At 60.1% G+C, this 15859-nt stretch overlaps 1 protein-coding gene and 1 long non-coding RNA gene across 2 annotated transcripts; one reads left to right on the top strand and one right to left on the bottom strand.

The window, feature by feature from the left end:
- Positions 1-104: 104 nt before the first annotated feature.
- Positions 105-3496, top strand: LOC140654261 (uncharacterized). The gene is made up of 3 exons (XR_012043379.1): positions 105-636; positions 1531-1672; positions 3265-3496. It is a non-coding gene; the product is annotated as an uncharacterized lncRNA (long non-coding RNA).
- A 5023-nt stretch (positions 3497-8519) lies between these two features.
- On the bottom strand, positions 8520-9746 carry FOXD3 (forkhead box D3). The gene has a single exon (XM_072867835.1). It carries the CDS (start codon positions 9744-9746, stop codon positions 8520-8522), a length of 1227 nt encoding a protein of 408 aa, XP_072723936.1.
- Between the last annotated feature and the right edge of the window lie 6113 nt (positions 9747-15859).

The raw sequence follows: 15859 nt of genomic DNA on the forward strand, positions 1-15859 counted from the left end.
CGCAGCTCCGCCCGTGGCGGGGCGGCGGGCCGCGGCGGCTGCCCTCGGGTGGCGGCCGTTGTGGGGGCCGGGGTGCTGGCCGGGGACCGGCCCTGCCGGGGGGGCACAGCCTGGCGGGGGGATAGGAGCGGGCCGTGGACCCCTGGTCCGCCTCGGAGGTGGCGGGAGGCAGGTGCCGGGGAATTCGGGAATGACAAGCAGCTTTACCTCAGGAGGCATGGCAGCGCTCCTTGGTGCTCAGCCGCTCTGGAAACCGTGCTAGCCCCGCGCAGGGGCCTGGGCCGCGCTGACCAGCCTGCCCCGGGCTCAGTCGTACCCCAGCTGGTGCTGTCAGAAGTGGATGCTCGTTCATTTTTTTACCCTGCTCACATACATCCCTTCATGGCAGTGGTAGCACTTACGTCCCTGTTGCAGCAGTTAAGGGAAGTAGGAAAATGTAATAATGGGTATTATTGGTGAAAAGCATAGTCCTGACACATGGGAAGACTGGCTTTTTATTCAGGTGACAAATCTAAGTGTTTGTTTGTTTTTGCAGAAGGAAGGGAGCAGCTAGAAGACTGGTTCTTCATCCATGCCAGAGAGCTGGGAGGCAGCTCCTCGGCCTTTACGTCTGGGAGGAGATACCTAGGAACCAAGGTGAAGAAGAAAGATCTTGGGCACCATAGGCCTCTCTTTTACAACCTTTCAGTTTTACCCTCTTTGATTCTCTTTAAGGTCTTGACAAAGTACATAGCATAACATAAATGATCCTAGATCATCTTTATACAACCCTTACCGATATTTAAAAGTACCGTCTCTGTTTTTCTTTAGATTGCTGTGTTTTTCTTCTGGTTGTGTGTCTAACTGAGGTTGGGATATGAAATTTAGTAGAAAACTGATTATTTTGAAAACTAACACCACTTACTGAGGTTTTTATGGCCAGACCTTCCAGGTGAACCGCCAGCGGTGCTCTCCTCAGACTGGAATCCCACGACTGAAAGTTGTAAAGGATTTAAACCCAACTGCCACAAAATGGAAGTATGGTCAAGATCACTTATAACAGAAACGTTAAAGTAACCAGAGATGATAGGAAAACAAAATTCTTCATAGATTTTTTTTTTTACGTGTGCAGGTTCTTTTTGAAATATATAAAGGTTAGGCAACATACAGTATTGCAGGCCACCAGAGATGGCTTTCTTCCTTGAAGCTCTTCCAGTGCAATATCAAATAGAATACTCATTGCCACTGTCCCAACTGCTTGTCAGTTGAGTGCCAATTACTTGGACATCCTGGTCCTTCTCAGGCCTGCCGTAATTTCAGCACTCTCAGCAACTGCCACTCATGAGTGTCACCTCAGGCAGGGTGGTATGAAGAGTCTGGAACTCTTTGTCGTCTTATACAGGTAAATGTAAAAATCGCACTAGTCTGCTGGGCTGTCATGGTGGTTGGAGCCACGATCCTATTGAAAATGGTGGATTATGATCATCAAATTTTACATATTTTACCTAAATCGGTTATACTCGATCACTCATACTGCTGCTCATGTTTTAGGGTATTAATAAGATCCTGAGGGATGTCTGGAGATGGCAAATCTATAAAATAAGCATAGTCCTAAAAATCCATCAACTACAAAGTAAATTGGAAGACAGGAAGAGTTACGCTGCTGCCGGAACCCCACCACAGCCTGAGCGTGGTATGTGACACTGAAACTGTGCCATGCAAAGCGAATTCCCAGCCTAAGCCGGGGGGAGAATCCCCACGGCAGGTCCCTATTTTAATTCCTCCTCTCCCAGCCCCTCTCTCCTTTCCTTCTACTCTTCCCTCCAGGATTTTCCATGCCCGAAATTCCCTAAAGCCTGCTCCCGAACCGTAAGGCCGGGGAGCACAGCGCAGCAGTACTGCGCCACCCCCAAGTCCATGAGCGTTGCCTATGGGCTACCGGGCTCCTACTGCAAAAAAATAAAGGAGTTTTTAGGTTTTACCTTGGGGGTTATTGATAATTTGGCCCTGGAGCCGGTCTGGGTAAGCAGGAGTGCCCGGCTGGACGTTCAAGTGCATTATTTCAATTAGCCAAGCGCTCTTTGTTGCAAGGTGAAATTATTCACTCCCCGGGAAAGCTTTTTTATTGAATGCTTTCTAAAGACTGGTATTGGTCACGTCGCCTGGAATTGAGTCTCTGTCACTAGTATTTCTGCGGTGACTTTGACCAGATCAATGACTGGAAAAGGCATTAAGGACACATTGATACCGCGGGGTAGTAGACAAGGGGGGCTTGGTTTTTGGTGCTCGGTAGTAAAGAGAAACCGATAATGAGCAGATAAACGGCTTTTCTTAACCCTTGGCGTTCTCGGGAGGCTTCAGCAGCTCTGCTGGCTCTTCTCCTCCACCCCGTCTCGTAGGGTTGATGTCAAGGCGAGCAAATATCTCCCGGCTATTCCATAAATCTGGAGTGAAATGCGGTCAGGGCAACGAGAAAGTCTGTCCCAGGGCAGGCGGGAGGAAGGCAGGCCGGCGGCTGTACGAAGTTCCTTTCCACCTCAGCCGGGATTGAGTTTCTGAGCTGAGCCGTGCTGCGGGAGCGAGCGGGGAAACCGACTCTGGAGACGTTCGCAATTGTAGATTCACAACCTGACCTTTTCCCGGGGTCCCGACGCTGTAAAACCGCCCGTGATTTAGGGGGCACGGTTGTCAGCGGGGGGGGGGGGGGGGCAGCCGGGCTGCGAGGACCCCCCGCTGACAGGGTGCTGCGGCCACTGCCCTGTCCCATCTCCCTTTCCCGAAAGAAACGTCTGGGAAACCACGACCCCGAAATAAAGTCATTAGAAAGGCTTGAGGTTTGGGTTTGGGTTCTCAAATTCCGGCGGTGCTCGGAGCAGGCAGTGCCGGGGGGGGACACACCGGGGGACGGCGGAGCTTCCCCCGCCCGCCCCGGGGACGCCCCGCCGGGAAGGCTCCTGCCTCGGCGGCCAGGGGGGCTCCGAGCCCGCCGTAAAACGGGGCTCCTCGGAGGTAGCGGGGAGGAGAGGCTGGGCGGTTTTCCCCTGCCCTGGCTCCTTCCATTTCGCTGAAGGTCAGGGAAAGCGGTTTTCTTGAACCCGGGGCCGCAGGACGCTCCCTCTCACGTTTCGCCCTCTTAATAAAGTTGCGAAGTGCCTACTTGCTTGGCTTGCTTACCAAATCCTGAATTAATAAAGTTTACTTAGTTATTTAAATAGATGAAATGTCACGTTTTAAATGGAAGGGGAAGGTTCTACCTTACTGACCTATTTTTCATTTCTGATTTAGAAAAAGGCGAGATTAGCATGGATATTGCATTTTCAAGGACCTCGCCACTATTAAATAGACTGTTAAGTGCATTTTATGGCTGAAGAGTCTGTTCCCAGTTCAGTCTGGAAGACGTGCTAAGTTCATCTCTACCTGCTACATTGAACATTCACTGACTAACATACTTTCTGTGGATGTAATACCTATGCTCTGTATCTTTTAAGTACATAACGCTTAATGTTTGAGGACTAGTAAAACGTAATTCAGTAAAAATCCCTGAAATAGAAGTGTTGTCTCTCAAGAAACCTGGACCGGCAGTGTTTGGGCCAACTGCGCCAATTCCCGGCTCGGTGAGGAGGGGAGATCCAGGGGAGGAGGGCTGCGGGGACGGCAGGGATGCGCACGGCTCCGGACGGAGTCTTCCGCGGAGACTTAAGCTCCGCGGAGGTTTAAGCGGGCGCGTACCAAAGGCAGCCCCGGGGGAAGCGCTGAAGGGCAGCGCCGTGCCCCAGCCGAGCCCGGGCGGCAGCCGCGGACCCGCGGGGTCGGGCGGCGTGACTTCGGCACGGTGCTCGCTGCGTTTCCACAGCCGCTGCCTTTTCGAATCGCTTGGAAATGCCCCCCCAAAATGGCAAAGCTGGTTTTCCGCCTTCCCGGAGCGGGCTGACCGTCCCGGAGCACGCCTCAGACTCGAGGGAGCTTCTGCAAAACCGCCCGAGGGGCCCCAGGGGGCAAAATCCCATTGAGTCCCCCGGGAACTGCCCCGGACCCGCAGGGGAGGGAGAAAAAACCCCCCACGCCCCACAGCGAGTCTCTCCGGCATTTTTCCTGGAGTGGGAGACCCCCGAGGGCCCCGCGAAGGACGAGGGATGGCGCTTCCCAAACCGAAACGCTCGCCCTCCTTCCTTTGTTTCTGGCCCGGGACGCGGACCCCGGGTGGGGCCGGGCCGAGCCGCATCCCCAGCGCCGGGGCGGGAGCGCTCGGAGACCACCCCGTACCCCCCCCCGGAGCGGCCCGGCCGCGGGGAGCCCAGCTGGGGCAGCGCTGGGCTACCCGGGCAATCCCCCCGGTACGGCCGGTGGAGCCCAGCCCGTAACCCGCCAGGGGAGCGGGCAGCCTCCGTTAGACATCCTCGGGGCGAGAGCCGTCCCCCAACGCTGCCCGCGTCGCGAAGTGTCGGTGTCACCAGCGGACGCTTTCCTCCCGCCACCTCGCCGCGGGACAGACCGTGTCGGAGCACCGGGAGGGAAAGGTCTCTGACGGGCATTTCCCTCCCGACCCCCCCCTGGACGCCGCCGGTGGTGCCCCCCTCCGCGGGGACCGGCAAACCCGGCTCCAGCTCTGCCCTCCCGCAGCTCCGGAGCGGGGTCTCCCATCGCTCCGGGCGGCCGGGCCCGGCTGCGCGCCCGCTGCCCCGGGGCTCCACGCCGCCTCTCTCCCCGGGGACACGGCCGCCGGCCCCGCTGCCGCCTCCGGGTCTCGTCCGTGCCGGCCGCAGTGCCCTCGGTGCTGCCGGCCGGGGGCTGGCGGGGGGGAGAGCCCGACCGCTGGGGCGGCTTCCTGAGAAACAGCGTCCACGCGCGACAAATACACGTTCGTAAATAACCGCAAAAGATCTTTTCCTGCCTTTTCAAACGCCCGCCGCAGCCTTTCGACACCCGTTAGCCTGTGACTTTCAGCCCCGCTCTGTGCCCGGGGAGAGGGGAATTACGCCGGGAACGGGCGGCGTTGAGAGCGGTTAGCGCGGAGGCGGCGGGAGGGGAGCGCAACTCCCGCGGCCGCGCAGCGCCCGGCCCCGCCGGCTGGGAAAGCGAGAGGGTTCCCCGGGAGACCCGCGTCAGCCGGGGAAATGGCCCTGATGAGCCCATCTTGTCCCTTTTTCAAGCAACCCCTTTTTTTAGAGCATTGGGGCCGGATCCTGCCGCCAGCCTATGGTACATTGTCCGGCACCTTCCCCGGGCGGGGAGAGCGGCAGGTCCGCGATTGTAATAAATAATGGGGGGGTCGAGGGGGGGAGGCTCTGGGTAAACTCTCCGGGCGGCGAGGATGGGCATTTTCCCCGCGCTTTGGATCTAGTTACTGTCAATACCCCCCAGGGACCGACGTGACACTTCTTATACTAATAGGCATCTGTCACCGACCGTGTCAAGTGTTGCCATATGGGTCCGACAAGTTTGTGGAGGGGGAAAAAGAAAAGAAAGAACAAGAAAAAGACTTTCTGTTGTCTGGCTGAAGCGAGTGGCTGCGGAAACTTCGCCGGGAGCCGCTGTCCCCGGCCGTCCCCGGCCCGCCGCCGCTCCCCGCCGCTCCCGGCCCGGCTGCGCCTCTCCCCTCCCCGCCGGGCAGCACCATGCGCCGAGAGCCGCTCGCCGGCCCCGGGGCTCGCCGGCTGCCAACCCTCCCCCGTTTGGGGACCGACTGCTCGCACCCCCGGGGCCCCCGAGCCCCGCCGGTAGCCCTGCGCGACCCGCCGGGACGCCCCGTCCTGCCGCCCGCTGCGGAGAGCGCGCCCAGCCCGGTGCCGTCCCGGGCGGCTCCGGGCACCGGGGATGCTCCGGGCCCCGGGGGGGCTCCCGGCCCGGTCCCGCGGGTGCAGCGGGAGCTGCCGCGCCCCCTGCAGGCCCCGGTGCGCCACTGCAGCCCCGCCGCCGCCGCCGCCGCCGCCGGGAGCCCTCACCTGCCCGCAGAGCCCCGCTGCCGCTGCCGGCCCGGGGAGCCCCGCGGCTGCGGGGAGGCAGCGGCTCCCGCGGGGAGGCGGCCGCCGGACGGGGGGCTCGCCGCCGCCCCCGCCGTCCTTCCCGAGCCCCGCGCCCTCCCGGGGCTGCCCGGGCCCGGGGCCGCCGCCGCCGCCCCTTCCCCGGGAAAGGCTTCTCCGGCGCCGCAGGCTCCCGCCGGCCGCTCTCCTCGGCGATGGGGGGGGAAACCGGGAGGGGAGAGAGAGAGGGGAGGGCGGTAACCGGGGGAGAAGCGCTTCCCGGAGGGAGGCGGCGGGGAGGAAAGTTGCCGGTTCCGCCGCCGCCGGCGCGCAGATGCCGAGCCCGAGGTATTGCTGCTATGTGGGGAAATATGAGCGAGTAATTTTATAAGTAACAAAGGCCGGGGAATGGCATGAGCCCCGGTTCTCCGGTGTCCGCTGGAAGCCCTGGATCAGCAGCTTCTTGAGCCTGAAAGCGAAGGCAAGAAGAGGCTCCTTTTGCTTTTCCCAGGGGTACCGGCTAAATATAGAAATAACCCCGCGCGTCTTGCACAAATCACCTACCATTTGCTGTTGGTGTAAAAGCGATTAGCCAGCCACAACTGTGAAACGACTTGTTACTTTTATAGCCGCCCCGCACACACAAATTTAGACCCGTCGGGGGTCGGCGGGGAGAGCAGCCCCGGAGGGTGCCCGCCGGGCCCCGCCGGACACCGAATCCCGGCTCGCTTCAGGTGCCCGTTCTCCCTTTCCGTCTCAGATGATTAGCGAGTCCTTATTTATAAAGTTCAAACTATCTCATCACCGGGCTGCTTGTTTTATTTTAGTCCCTGTATGCGGAGGTATAAATATTTACTTAGGAAGAAATAATATTTACTGCTTACCGGGAAAGCAAGGACACTTTTATTTATTTTATTTTTTATTTAATTTTTTTTTTTAAATCCGCCGTGCCGGCGGGTGTTAGAGGTGAAATAAGCGCCTCGTCCCGCTCCTCCCGCGGCGAGACCCGCCGCATCCCGCCTGCATTTTACGCCGCCGGTTTTCCTGACAAAAATAGCGCATTTTTTTTGGAGGGGCGGAAAAACAAAATCCACGGAGGTTTCCAAAGGCGACGAAAATTCAACGTTTTGAGGGAGAGATTGAAGCCCCAAAGACCGTCCGTGCCCGGCAGAGCTGGGGTGCCCGGGGTCTCGCCAGACGAAACCCCCACAGCGGCGTTTTAAATGTTGTAACGCACTACGGATTTTTTAAATGTGGATTATTTTTATTTTTTTTATTTTTTCCTCTTGCCGGTCTCTTTATTTTAGCCCCGAAAATACACACAAATGTAATTTTTTTTTTTTTTTCTCAGCTGCCCTTAAAAGTTATTAGGAATTAGCTGGGAAAGGCCGTTCCTTTTCCGGGGGAAGGCAGAGCCGCTGAACTCCGATTCTTTTCCTGATCTAACCGAAGGATCCGCGCTCTCACACCGCACGGGCACCTCTTTAATTCCCCCCTCCCCCCCAAATAAATAATAAACGCCGCTTAGATCGCCCCAGCGTGTTTTATTTCAAACCATTTCCCTCTTAACTCGCCCCGAAAGCCGACCCAAAGCGTACCTAGTCCGGGAAGGGGCAGGATCCCGCAGCGCCGGCAGGCAGAGCCGAAGTCAGGCTGAGAAAAAATTAAATATATTTAGGGAAAAATGACGGCACGGTTGAGGGAGTCTCGGATCTGCCGGGGAAGGTTTAATTTTAGAGGAATCGGTGTGATGCTGGTCCCGCCGCGGCGGCCGCTCCGGCAAAGGAGCGCGGCCGGTGGCTGTGGCTGCGCGGCCGCGGAAGACGCATCCCGAAGCGGCGGAAGGTACGCGCGGGGCCGTGGGGAACCCGCACCGCTCCGCACCGCCCCGGGGCCAAGCCGGGCGGGCCGGGCAGGGCCGGCGCTCCGCGGCCGCGGAGGCTCCGCTCGCCCGCCCGGTTTTGCAGCCTCCGCTCGTCCTTCGGGTGGGTGCCCAGAGATAACGCCTCGGACAGGCAGACGGGCAGAGCGTTTTAAAAATTTATTTACAAAGTTGTGTACAACACGAAGGGATAACATTTAGAATACATATATTCATTCATATATAAACAGACTTCTATAATAGAGTGACAGCGTTTTCCTCCTCTGCGCTTTTTTTTTCCTCCAAAATTCTTTCTTTTGTCGTTGTTGTCCTTCGTTCGTTTAATATTTAAAATTTCCCCCGCTTATTTTTGTTTATACGTTTTTGTCGTTGTTGTTCTCGTTTGTTCGCTTATTTCGGATAAAACCGCTCGGAGCGCCGGAACCTTCAAAAAAAGTGAAAGTTCGCAGCTCCTAATCGCGACCGTCATCTCGCCTCTTTAGAAAAATAAAAACCCCGAAAGCAACGTCAGTGATTTTTGATACAAATATGTACAAGCGGCGGCGGCGGCGGCGGCGGCGGCGGGGGCCGGTGCCCGCTGCTCGGAGCTCGGAGCCCGGAGCCCGGGCGGGGCGGCCGCGGAGCCCCGAGGGGGCGGCCGGCGGCGGCGGGGCTGCAGGACCTCGCCGGGGCCAGTTGCCCGGGGCTAGCGCCCGGGGCTACTGCGCCGGCCACTTGGCCTGCACGGCGGCGGCGGGGGCCGCGGGCTGCAGGAACTGCCCCGCGATGATGTTGGTAGGCACGCTGAGGATGGGGGCGATGGCGGCGGTGGTCCTGGCCAGCGCCAGCGGCTGGTGGGCCATCAGGGCCGACTGCACGGTGACGGGCGGCCGCAGGAAAGTCTGGGCGCTGGCGGCCGAGCTGGCGGCCGGGACGCCGATGATGTTCTCGATGCTGAAGGAGGGGCGGCTGCTGGGCTCCGACTTGACGATGGAGCCGGCGGCGCCCAGGCCGTTGAGCTGCAGCTGGAGGCTGGGGCTGAGCTGGGAGTTGAAGGCTTTGCGGCTGAGCTCGCTGGACGGCAGCAGCGGCACGGCCGGCGGCAGCATGGGCCCCACGGGGGGGATGTAGGGGTACTGCAGCGCGGCGGCGGCGGCGGCGGGGTGGGTGTAGGCGCCGGGGTGCAGCCCGTAGGGGCGGCCGTAGGGGCCGGCGAGGCCGTAGGCGCCGAAGCCCTGCATCATCAGCGCCGTCTGGTCCCGCAGGTGCTCCTGCTGGTGCCGCTTGAAGCGCTTCCTGCGGCGGAGGAAGCTGCCGTTGTCGAACATGTCCTCGGACTGCGGGTCCAGCGTCCAGTAGTTGCCCTTGCCCGGGTTGCCGGGCTCCCGGGGGATCTTGACGAAGCAGTCGTTGAGGGAGAGGTTGTGGCGGATGCTGTTCTGCCAGGCGGGGAACTTCTCCCGGTAGTAGGGGAAGCGGTTGCTGATGAACTCGCAGATGCCGCTGAGCGTCAGCTTCTTCTGCGGGCTCTGCAGGATGGCCATGGTGATCAGGGCGATGTACGAGTAGGGCGGCTTCACCAGGCTGCTCTTGGGCTTGCTCTGCCCCGCCGCCGCCCCGCCGCCGCCGCCGCCGCCGCCGCCGCTCGCCCCCTCCTCGCCGCCCCCCTTGCCGCCCTCGGCCGCGCCGCCGGGGGCCGCCTCGGCCGGGCTGCCGCTGCCGCTGCTGCCGCTCTCCGCGCCCGCGCCCGCCTCCGCGGGCAGCGCCAGCTCCGCCGCCTCCTCCAGCGGCAGGCGCGGCAGGGCGGCGGGGCTGCCGGCCTCGCCGTCGCTGTCCTTGCCCAGCCCGTCGTCGCCCTCGCCCACCACGTCGATATCCACATCCTCGGCCGCCGGGACGGCGGGGCCGGACATGTCGCTGGCGCTGCCGCCGCCCGACAGGGTCATCCCCGCTCGGCGGACGGGGCGCGGCGGCGGCGGCGGCGGGGCCTCCCGCCCGCACCCGCCGGCGCGGCGGGCTCCCCCCGCGCCCCCCTCCCGCCGCTCCTCCGACCGGCCCCTGGGGCTAGACCCGAGCGGCCCGGCTGCCCCCCGCGGCGCCGTCCCCGCGGGGCATGGGGCGGCCGCGCCCGCTCCTCTCCCGTCCGCGGCGTCCCGCGGCGCGGGGCTGCCCTGGCCGCCCGGTCACCTCCGGCTGCGCGCCCCGCTCCCGCCGCCGGGCATCGGGGCTCAGGCGGCGACGCTGGCTCCCGCCCGCCGCGATGGGCGCCCGCGGGCGCCGGGCATGGGGCACCCGCCGCTCCACCGCTCCGCTCCGCGGCCGCGGCCCCGCCGCGCACCGCTCCGCCGCCCTCGGCTTTTTTTTTTCTCCCCCTCCTCTTTCCTCCTCTCTCCCGGCCTCTTTTTTTCCCCCCCTTGGCGGAGGGAGGGGACGGAGCTCCCGGCGGCCGGGCGGGGCGGGGGCAGGAGGCCGGGGCGTCGCGGGGCCTCGCTCGCCACTTTGGAAGCGCGGCGGTCCCGACTGCCTGATAGATTACTTTCCCGTTAAAGATATACTCGGAGGCGGCGCCACGTGACCGCGTGACGTCAGGCGCCCCGCTGTGAAGTCATGCAAAACTCGAGTTGTTTCATGGACTGTCAACAAAGAGCAGCGCCGGCTCCGCTCGGCCCGCCCGCCCCGTCGGGCCGCCCGCCCGCCCCGCCGGGCCCCCGCCGCCCGCGGCCCGCTGGGACCCGCCGGCCCCGGGACCCGCCGGCCCCGGGACCCGCCGCCCGGGCGCGGAAAAGTTGCCGCCCCGGGGCTCGCCGCCGCCGCCGCTCTCGGTACGGCGGGCCCGGAGGCCGCCGCGCTGCGCTCGGCAGCGGCCGCCCCGGCTCGGCCGACGCGTGGCCGGGCTGGCGCTTAAACCCACCGAGTCTGGGCTCTGAAATCACTTTTCCGGGGTTTTCTCTTTATTTTTTTTTTTTTCCCAACAGCAGCACCAGCTGGGAACGGAAGATCAGAGAATGGCTATTGATTAATCTATTAGGTTAGTTGCAGGCAGAAATAAAAAAGCCGTAAAACAACAAAGGGAAACTATAAATAAAGAAGCTTTTAGCCGGTTCCTTTTTTTTTTTCCTTCTTTTTTCTTTTTCTTTTTTTTTTTTTTTCCAGAGGTGTTAACGACTTAATCATTGCGGGCGTTAGCATATGAAAAAGTAGGAAATGAGGGAGTGTGTGTGAATGTGAGGACCGTATTGACGCGGCCCCAGGTAAGCCCCGGCCCGGGGAGAAGCGCCCGGCGGGGCGGGAGGGGTCCGGCCGCCCACCCCTGCCCCGTTGCGCCCAGGAGAAGGAACCCCCCGCCCGGGACCTCGGCCGCGGGTGGCTCACGGGGCTTTGCTTTTTAATTCCTCCCGCCGATCCCCTTCTTCTTGTCGTTCTCGCACGCGTTTGTCGGATTTCGGTAAATACGGTGAAATTAGGACAGTGCCTCGGGAGCGAAAAATTTCCCACGAGCGGGTCTGGGTTAGGAAAGGCAAATAGCCCCCCCACCACCCCAAAGTCCATCGCAGCCTCGGCCATCCCGGTGTCCCCGGGAGCCCCGACGAGCCGCTCCGGCCGCCGAGCCTTCGGGCGGGACGGGCCCGGCCCCCCCGCGGGGTTCCCCCCCCTCCCCTCCCCCGCTCCGTTTTTACGCGTTTCCCGGCGGATCTCCGTGGCCCGTGACCCTGCCCTCCGCACCCGCGTACATCCACCCGCACATACCTCCACGCACGCTCCCCCCCGCACTCCCGCTGCCCCCCCGGTGGGACGGCAAAGGGAAAAGGGAGGAAAAAAGACCGACTCCGCAGCCCCCTGTTTCATTTGTTGCGCTTTTCTGCGACACAATAAAAGTCAAATTAATTGATTCATACCATTAATTACGGTGCTTAGCGTGAAAAGAAACGTTTCCCCTCGATTAGGGCTCTATTGTGCTAATCCCATGTTCAATCACGGCTGCCGGCTGAGCGGCGCGGCCCCGCTCCGCGCCTCTCCGCGCCCCTCCGCGCCTCTCCGCGGGCCGGCGGCTCTGCTGCGGCTCCCAGGGCTTAGGGTGGCGAAGTTTAGGAAAGTATTTAAGAGCCCACTCGGGCGGAGAGGGGAGGGAGAAAAGCTTTTCTAAAAATCAGGAAACTTTCCCCCAAATATCCCGGGAAGCCCCGAACCCGGCGAAGTTCAAGGGCTGAACGTGAGCAGGAGCAGAAGCAATCAAATAATTAAAGCAGCCTCTGCGGAGGTGGAAAACCCGCAATAATGACACCGCCAGAAATAGAAAGTGGGCGCCCATATAGACAGATAGATTTAGCAACAGGAGAAAAACAAACTGTATCGTCCGGATCGATACGGAGTCAAATAGGGACACGGCAAGCACGGGGGAAAGGGAGGACGGAATACGTTATGATAGAGAGGGAGAAATTAATTACAACTCCGTTTGATTCTAATATGGCAAAGCGAGGTCCTGGCTGCGAAGCGAGTTAAAAATAAATCCGGAGGCTGAGCCTCGGGGGTGGGGGGGGACGGAGGGGGAAAGGCAGGGCTGGGGCAATTTCTGCTTCTGTAATCGTTTTAAAGGAAGGAGAAACCAAAGGTGTCCCCTTTCGTCTCCTTAAGCCTATTACTTTCACTAATGACTTATATAAATCGTTGACCTGACCTGGATTAAACCAGCATTGTGGTTCCTTATGGGCGTGCGGGGCTGGCAGGAGAGGGGCTGCGGGTGAGAAAGCCCCGTCAAATAAACACATCCAAGGTGGGGGGACACACCAACAGCCCCCGGCCCTGGCCGGAGCGGGGCCTGGCCCCCCCGGCCCGGCTTTTCCCTACAGATGCAGATTTTCAACTATATCTCCCTTTTTTTTTTTTTTTTTTTTTTTTTTAAAGGCCTCTATTTACACGTGTTTGGTTTATTTTTTCTTTTTCTTTTTCTTTTTCTTTTTTTTTAAATTGTAATAAATCGCCTGTAAAACCGGCAGACCTCAGTGTAAAACGAAATTGGTCATATTTCCAAAACGGTTTCGGATTTATTTGTATTGGAAATGTATAAACATCCATTCTGTAAAAGGCAACACGTTTAATTAACGATGAGAGAGCAGTTAGGGGCAGAAAGCTAGTAAAATTGTGTGATAAATTTATGGCATTGTTAGCGTGCTTTTAATTATGGCTATTATGTTAATTATTTCACATTAGCATGGAGTTATCAGCAGCATGTCAGATTTAATCAAAACGAGCCTTTCTCTCGAAAATTGTGCTTTTCATTCGCCGCGAGGAGAACGGGGGGTCCCGAGCCGAAGCCGCTCCCCCCCCCCTTTATTTATTTAAAAATAAATAAATGAAGGCTTTTAAAAAGAGGACTTCCCATTGAAAAGAGTGGCTGGACGTGATCCGGGCTGGTGCAGGCGGCAGATCCCTTTAGGCGACTGCGAGCAGCGCAGGGAGGCAGAGGAGAGAAGCGACGCTCTTGTTTTTTAGGAATTCACCATTTTCACCCCCTCCGGAGAAGGCACTTTATCATTTTGGATCATTCTGTCAAACAATATGATGTTGCTCATTTTTATCTGTCCCGTTTTACAAAGCCCCCGTTCGCGCTGCCGGCCAGGACAACGCGCCTGAGTACAAAAGAATAAAAGAGACGAGCCGGGAGGGAGAATATAGGATCGCTGCACGGATCCAACGGGAGGAAGGAGGAGGAGGAGGTGTGTGCGGGTGTGCGGGGTGCCTGTGGGCGCGGTGGGGCCGGCGGCGGGCCGGGGCCGGCTCCCTGCCCCGCGCTGCCCCGCAGGAGCGCGGCGGGGGCTCCCGCAGACGCTCCGCAGCCCCCGGGGCCGCCCCCGGTTCCCCGCCGGGCCGGTGATAGCGGGGAGGCGACCCGCCGGCTCCCGCAAGGCTTTCGGCGCTTCCGTGCAAAAATAAAAAAGAAAATAGAAATTAAAAAAATGTAAAAATTGGCCGGTTTGGCAGCGGCCGGCAGCGGGGCAGGCGGCGAAGTTTGGGGGGGCTCCATCCGCGCCCAGGTGCGGAGCGGCCCCCGCCCCGCGGGCAGCCCCGCTCCCCGCCACCGCGCCCGCGGAGGCCCGCGGTAAAGGCCTCGCAAGCCGCGGCTGCCCTCACGGCGCTGCCCCCCGGCCCGGCCGCCCCGCGCAGCCCCGCGGAGCCCCGCGGAGCCCGCCCGGCTCTGCCCGCGCCGTGGCGAGCCCCCTCCTCCGGCCGGCCCCGCTCCCCCTTCCCCACGGGAGCGGGGGGCTGCGACCACGGCAGCTGCTGGCTTATTTTTAGAGCATTTCCATTCCTCCGGTTAATTTTAGATCGATTCATTATTTAGCCCCAGTTCGCCTTTAGGGAAACCCAAGCTGGGGGCGGCCGGCGCTCCGCGGCCGCGGGACTTTCCCCCGTGCGGGCTGCGCGGCCGCGCAGGGGAAGGCAACTTCGGGACCCCCGCGGGGCTGCTGCAGGGGCGAGGGGCCGGCCGCGCCCCGCGGAACCTGCGCCCTCCCCGGCGGGGCACCGCGCAGGGGCGGAGCGGGCCGGGCCGCGGCACCCCGCGCTGTTTGCGCGCTTTAGGCGCTGCGTTTCCCGCTGAGCCCTCACACACACCCGCGGAGGGCTGTGGTTTGGGTATGCATGTCTATATGTGCATGCATATGCTCCCCCCGGGCGGCCCCCGCCGTCGGGGCCGGGGGAGCGGCGCAGCCCCGCACCGTGTCCATCCTCTCCCGGGGACCCGGGTTTCACACCGAGCCTCTCTCTGCCCCCTCCTCGCTGTTGCCGGCGGGATCGAAACACCAGCCAAACGCGGTGTTTAGGTAAAACCACGAATCGCCTTGAATGGGGTGTTCGTTTTCCTTTGGGTGCGTATTTGCGCTGGGCCATTTGCCTCCTCGCTGCCTTCCCGTCCCCTGGGAGCTGAACTGCGGTCCCATCCCATGGGTGCTGGTGGAGGGGGACCCAGCAGTGCTCTGGACATCCCTGTATTGGACACAAGCAGGGACATCCCGGGGACCTGGCAAAGCGGGAGCAGCTCTCAGGTGTCCCCATAATGCAGCCTCTTGGGACTCACAAAATAAAACCAAAATCGTCAGAAGAGCGGAACCCAGCACAGCTTAGAGATTCGGGTGCTTTACAAAGCAGGGAGAGAGCAAAAATTAATGAAATAAGTTAAAATACAGAATTGTTATTGGGCAAATCGGACTGTGTGAGCAGAGGAACTCTGCTGCCTTTTGTGCAAGATGGCTGCAAAGTTAGTTAAGATCTGATTTAAAAAAATCCCCACCAAAACCAGTTGGCAGTTCAATAAAAATTTGTTTATTCTTCAGATTTTCAGTTTGCAAATCACCACTCTAAACAAATGGATAATGTCCCCAATTTGTGCTCGCAAGCACCCCGCGCCTGCTCTGCAGTCCTGCACAGCCCCGGTCATCCAGCAGCCGCCGTCCCTAGAAGGGCCCTGCTCACCTCTCTGTCCATCTCCAACAAAATGGCTAAAACTCATCCTCTAAACATCCTGTCAAATCCCTTGTCCCTGGAGGAGGCTCCTGTGAGGCATAATAAATACACAGGAAAAAAAAAAGCAGAGACAAGTCTCAAAAAATCCTTTAAATTTGCTTTATTTGACTTTATTGAGGGAGGGGATGGGTGGGAAGGGGTGACCCTGGCCCAGTTCCTGGGGTGGTGTGGGAGGAGACACGTGGCAGCCCCCGGCCCGGCTCGTGTGCAGCAGCAATGTCGGGGTGCGATGTCCTCACCCCCCGGCTCGTGCTCGGGGAATGGCTGGCCAGGGAAGGGATGTGCTTGGGCCACTGTTGTTCCTTCAAAACCCAGGGATTTCTCCATGCATGGAGGGAGAGGGGAGGCTCCGTGGGCTCGGGAAAGAAGATAAATTTCATATGAAGATGCCTTTGTTTGTCTGAGGAAGGGGAGTAAACCAACATGACATAATATTTTTCCCTTCATCTACGCATGGCCCAAAGGGACGGTGCAAATGGTGCTGATTTGGTAGCAGACATGGGCACATGCCTCAAAAAGAGGGGATGCAACCCAAAAA

This window comes from Ciconia boyciana, chromosome 7, assembly GCF_034638445.1.
Source record: "Ciconia boyciana chromosome 7, ASM3463844v1, whole genome shotgun sequence".
Lineage (NCBI taxonomy): Eukaryota > Metazoa > Chordata > Aves > Ciconiiformes > Ciconiidae > Ciconia > Ciconia boyciana.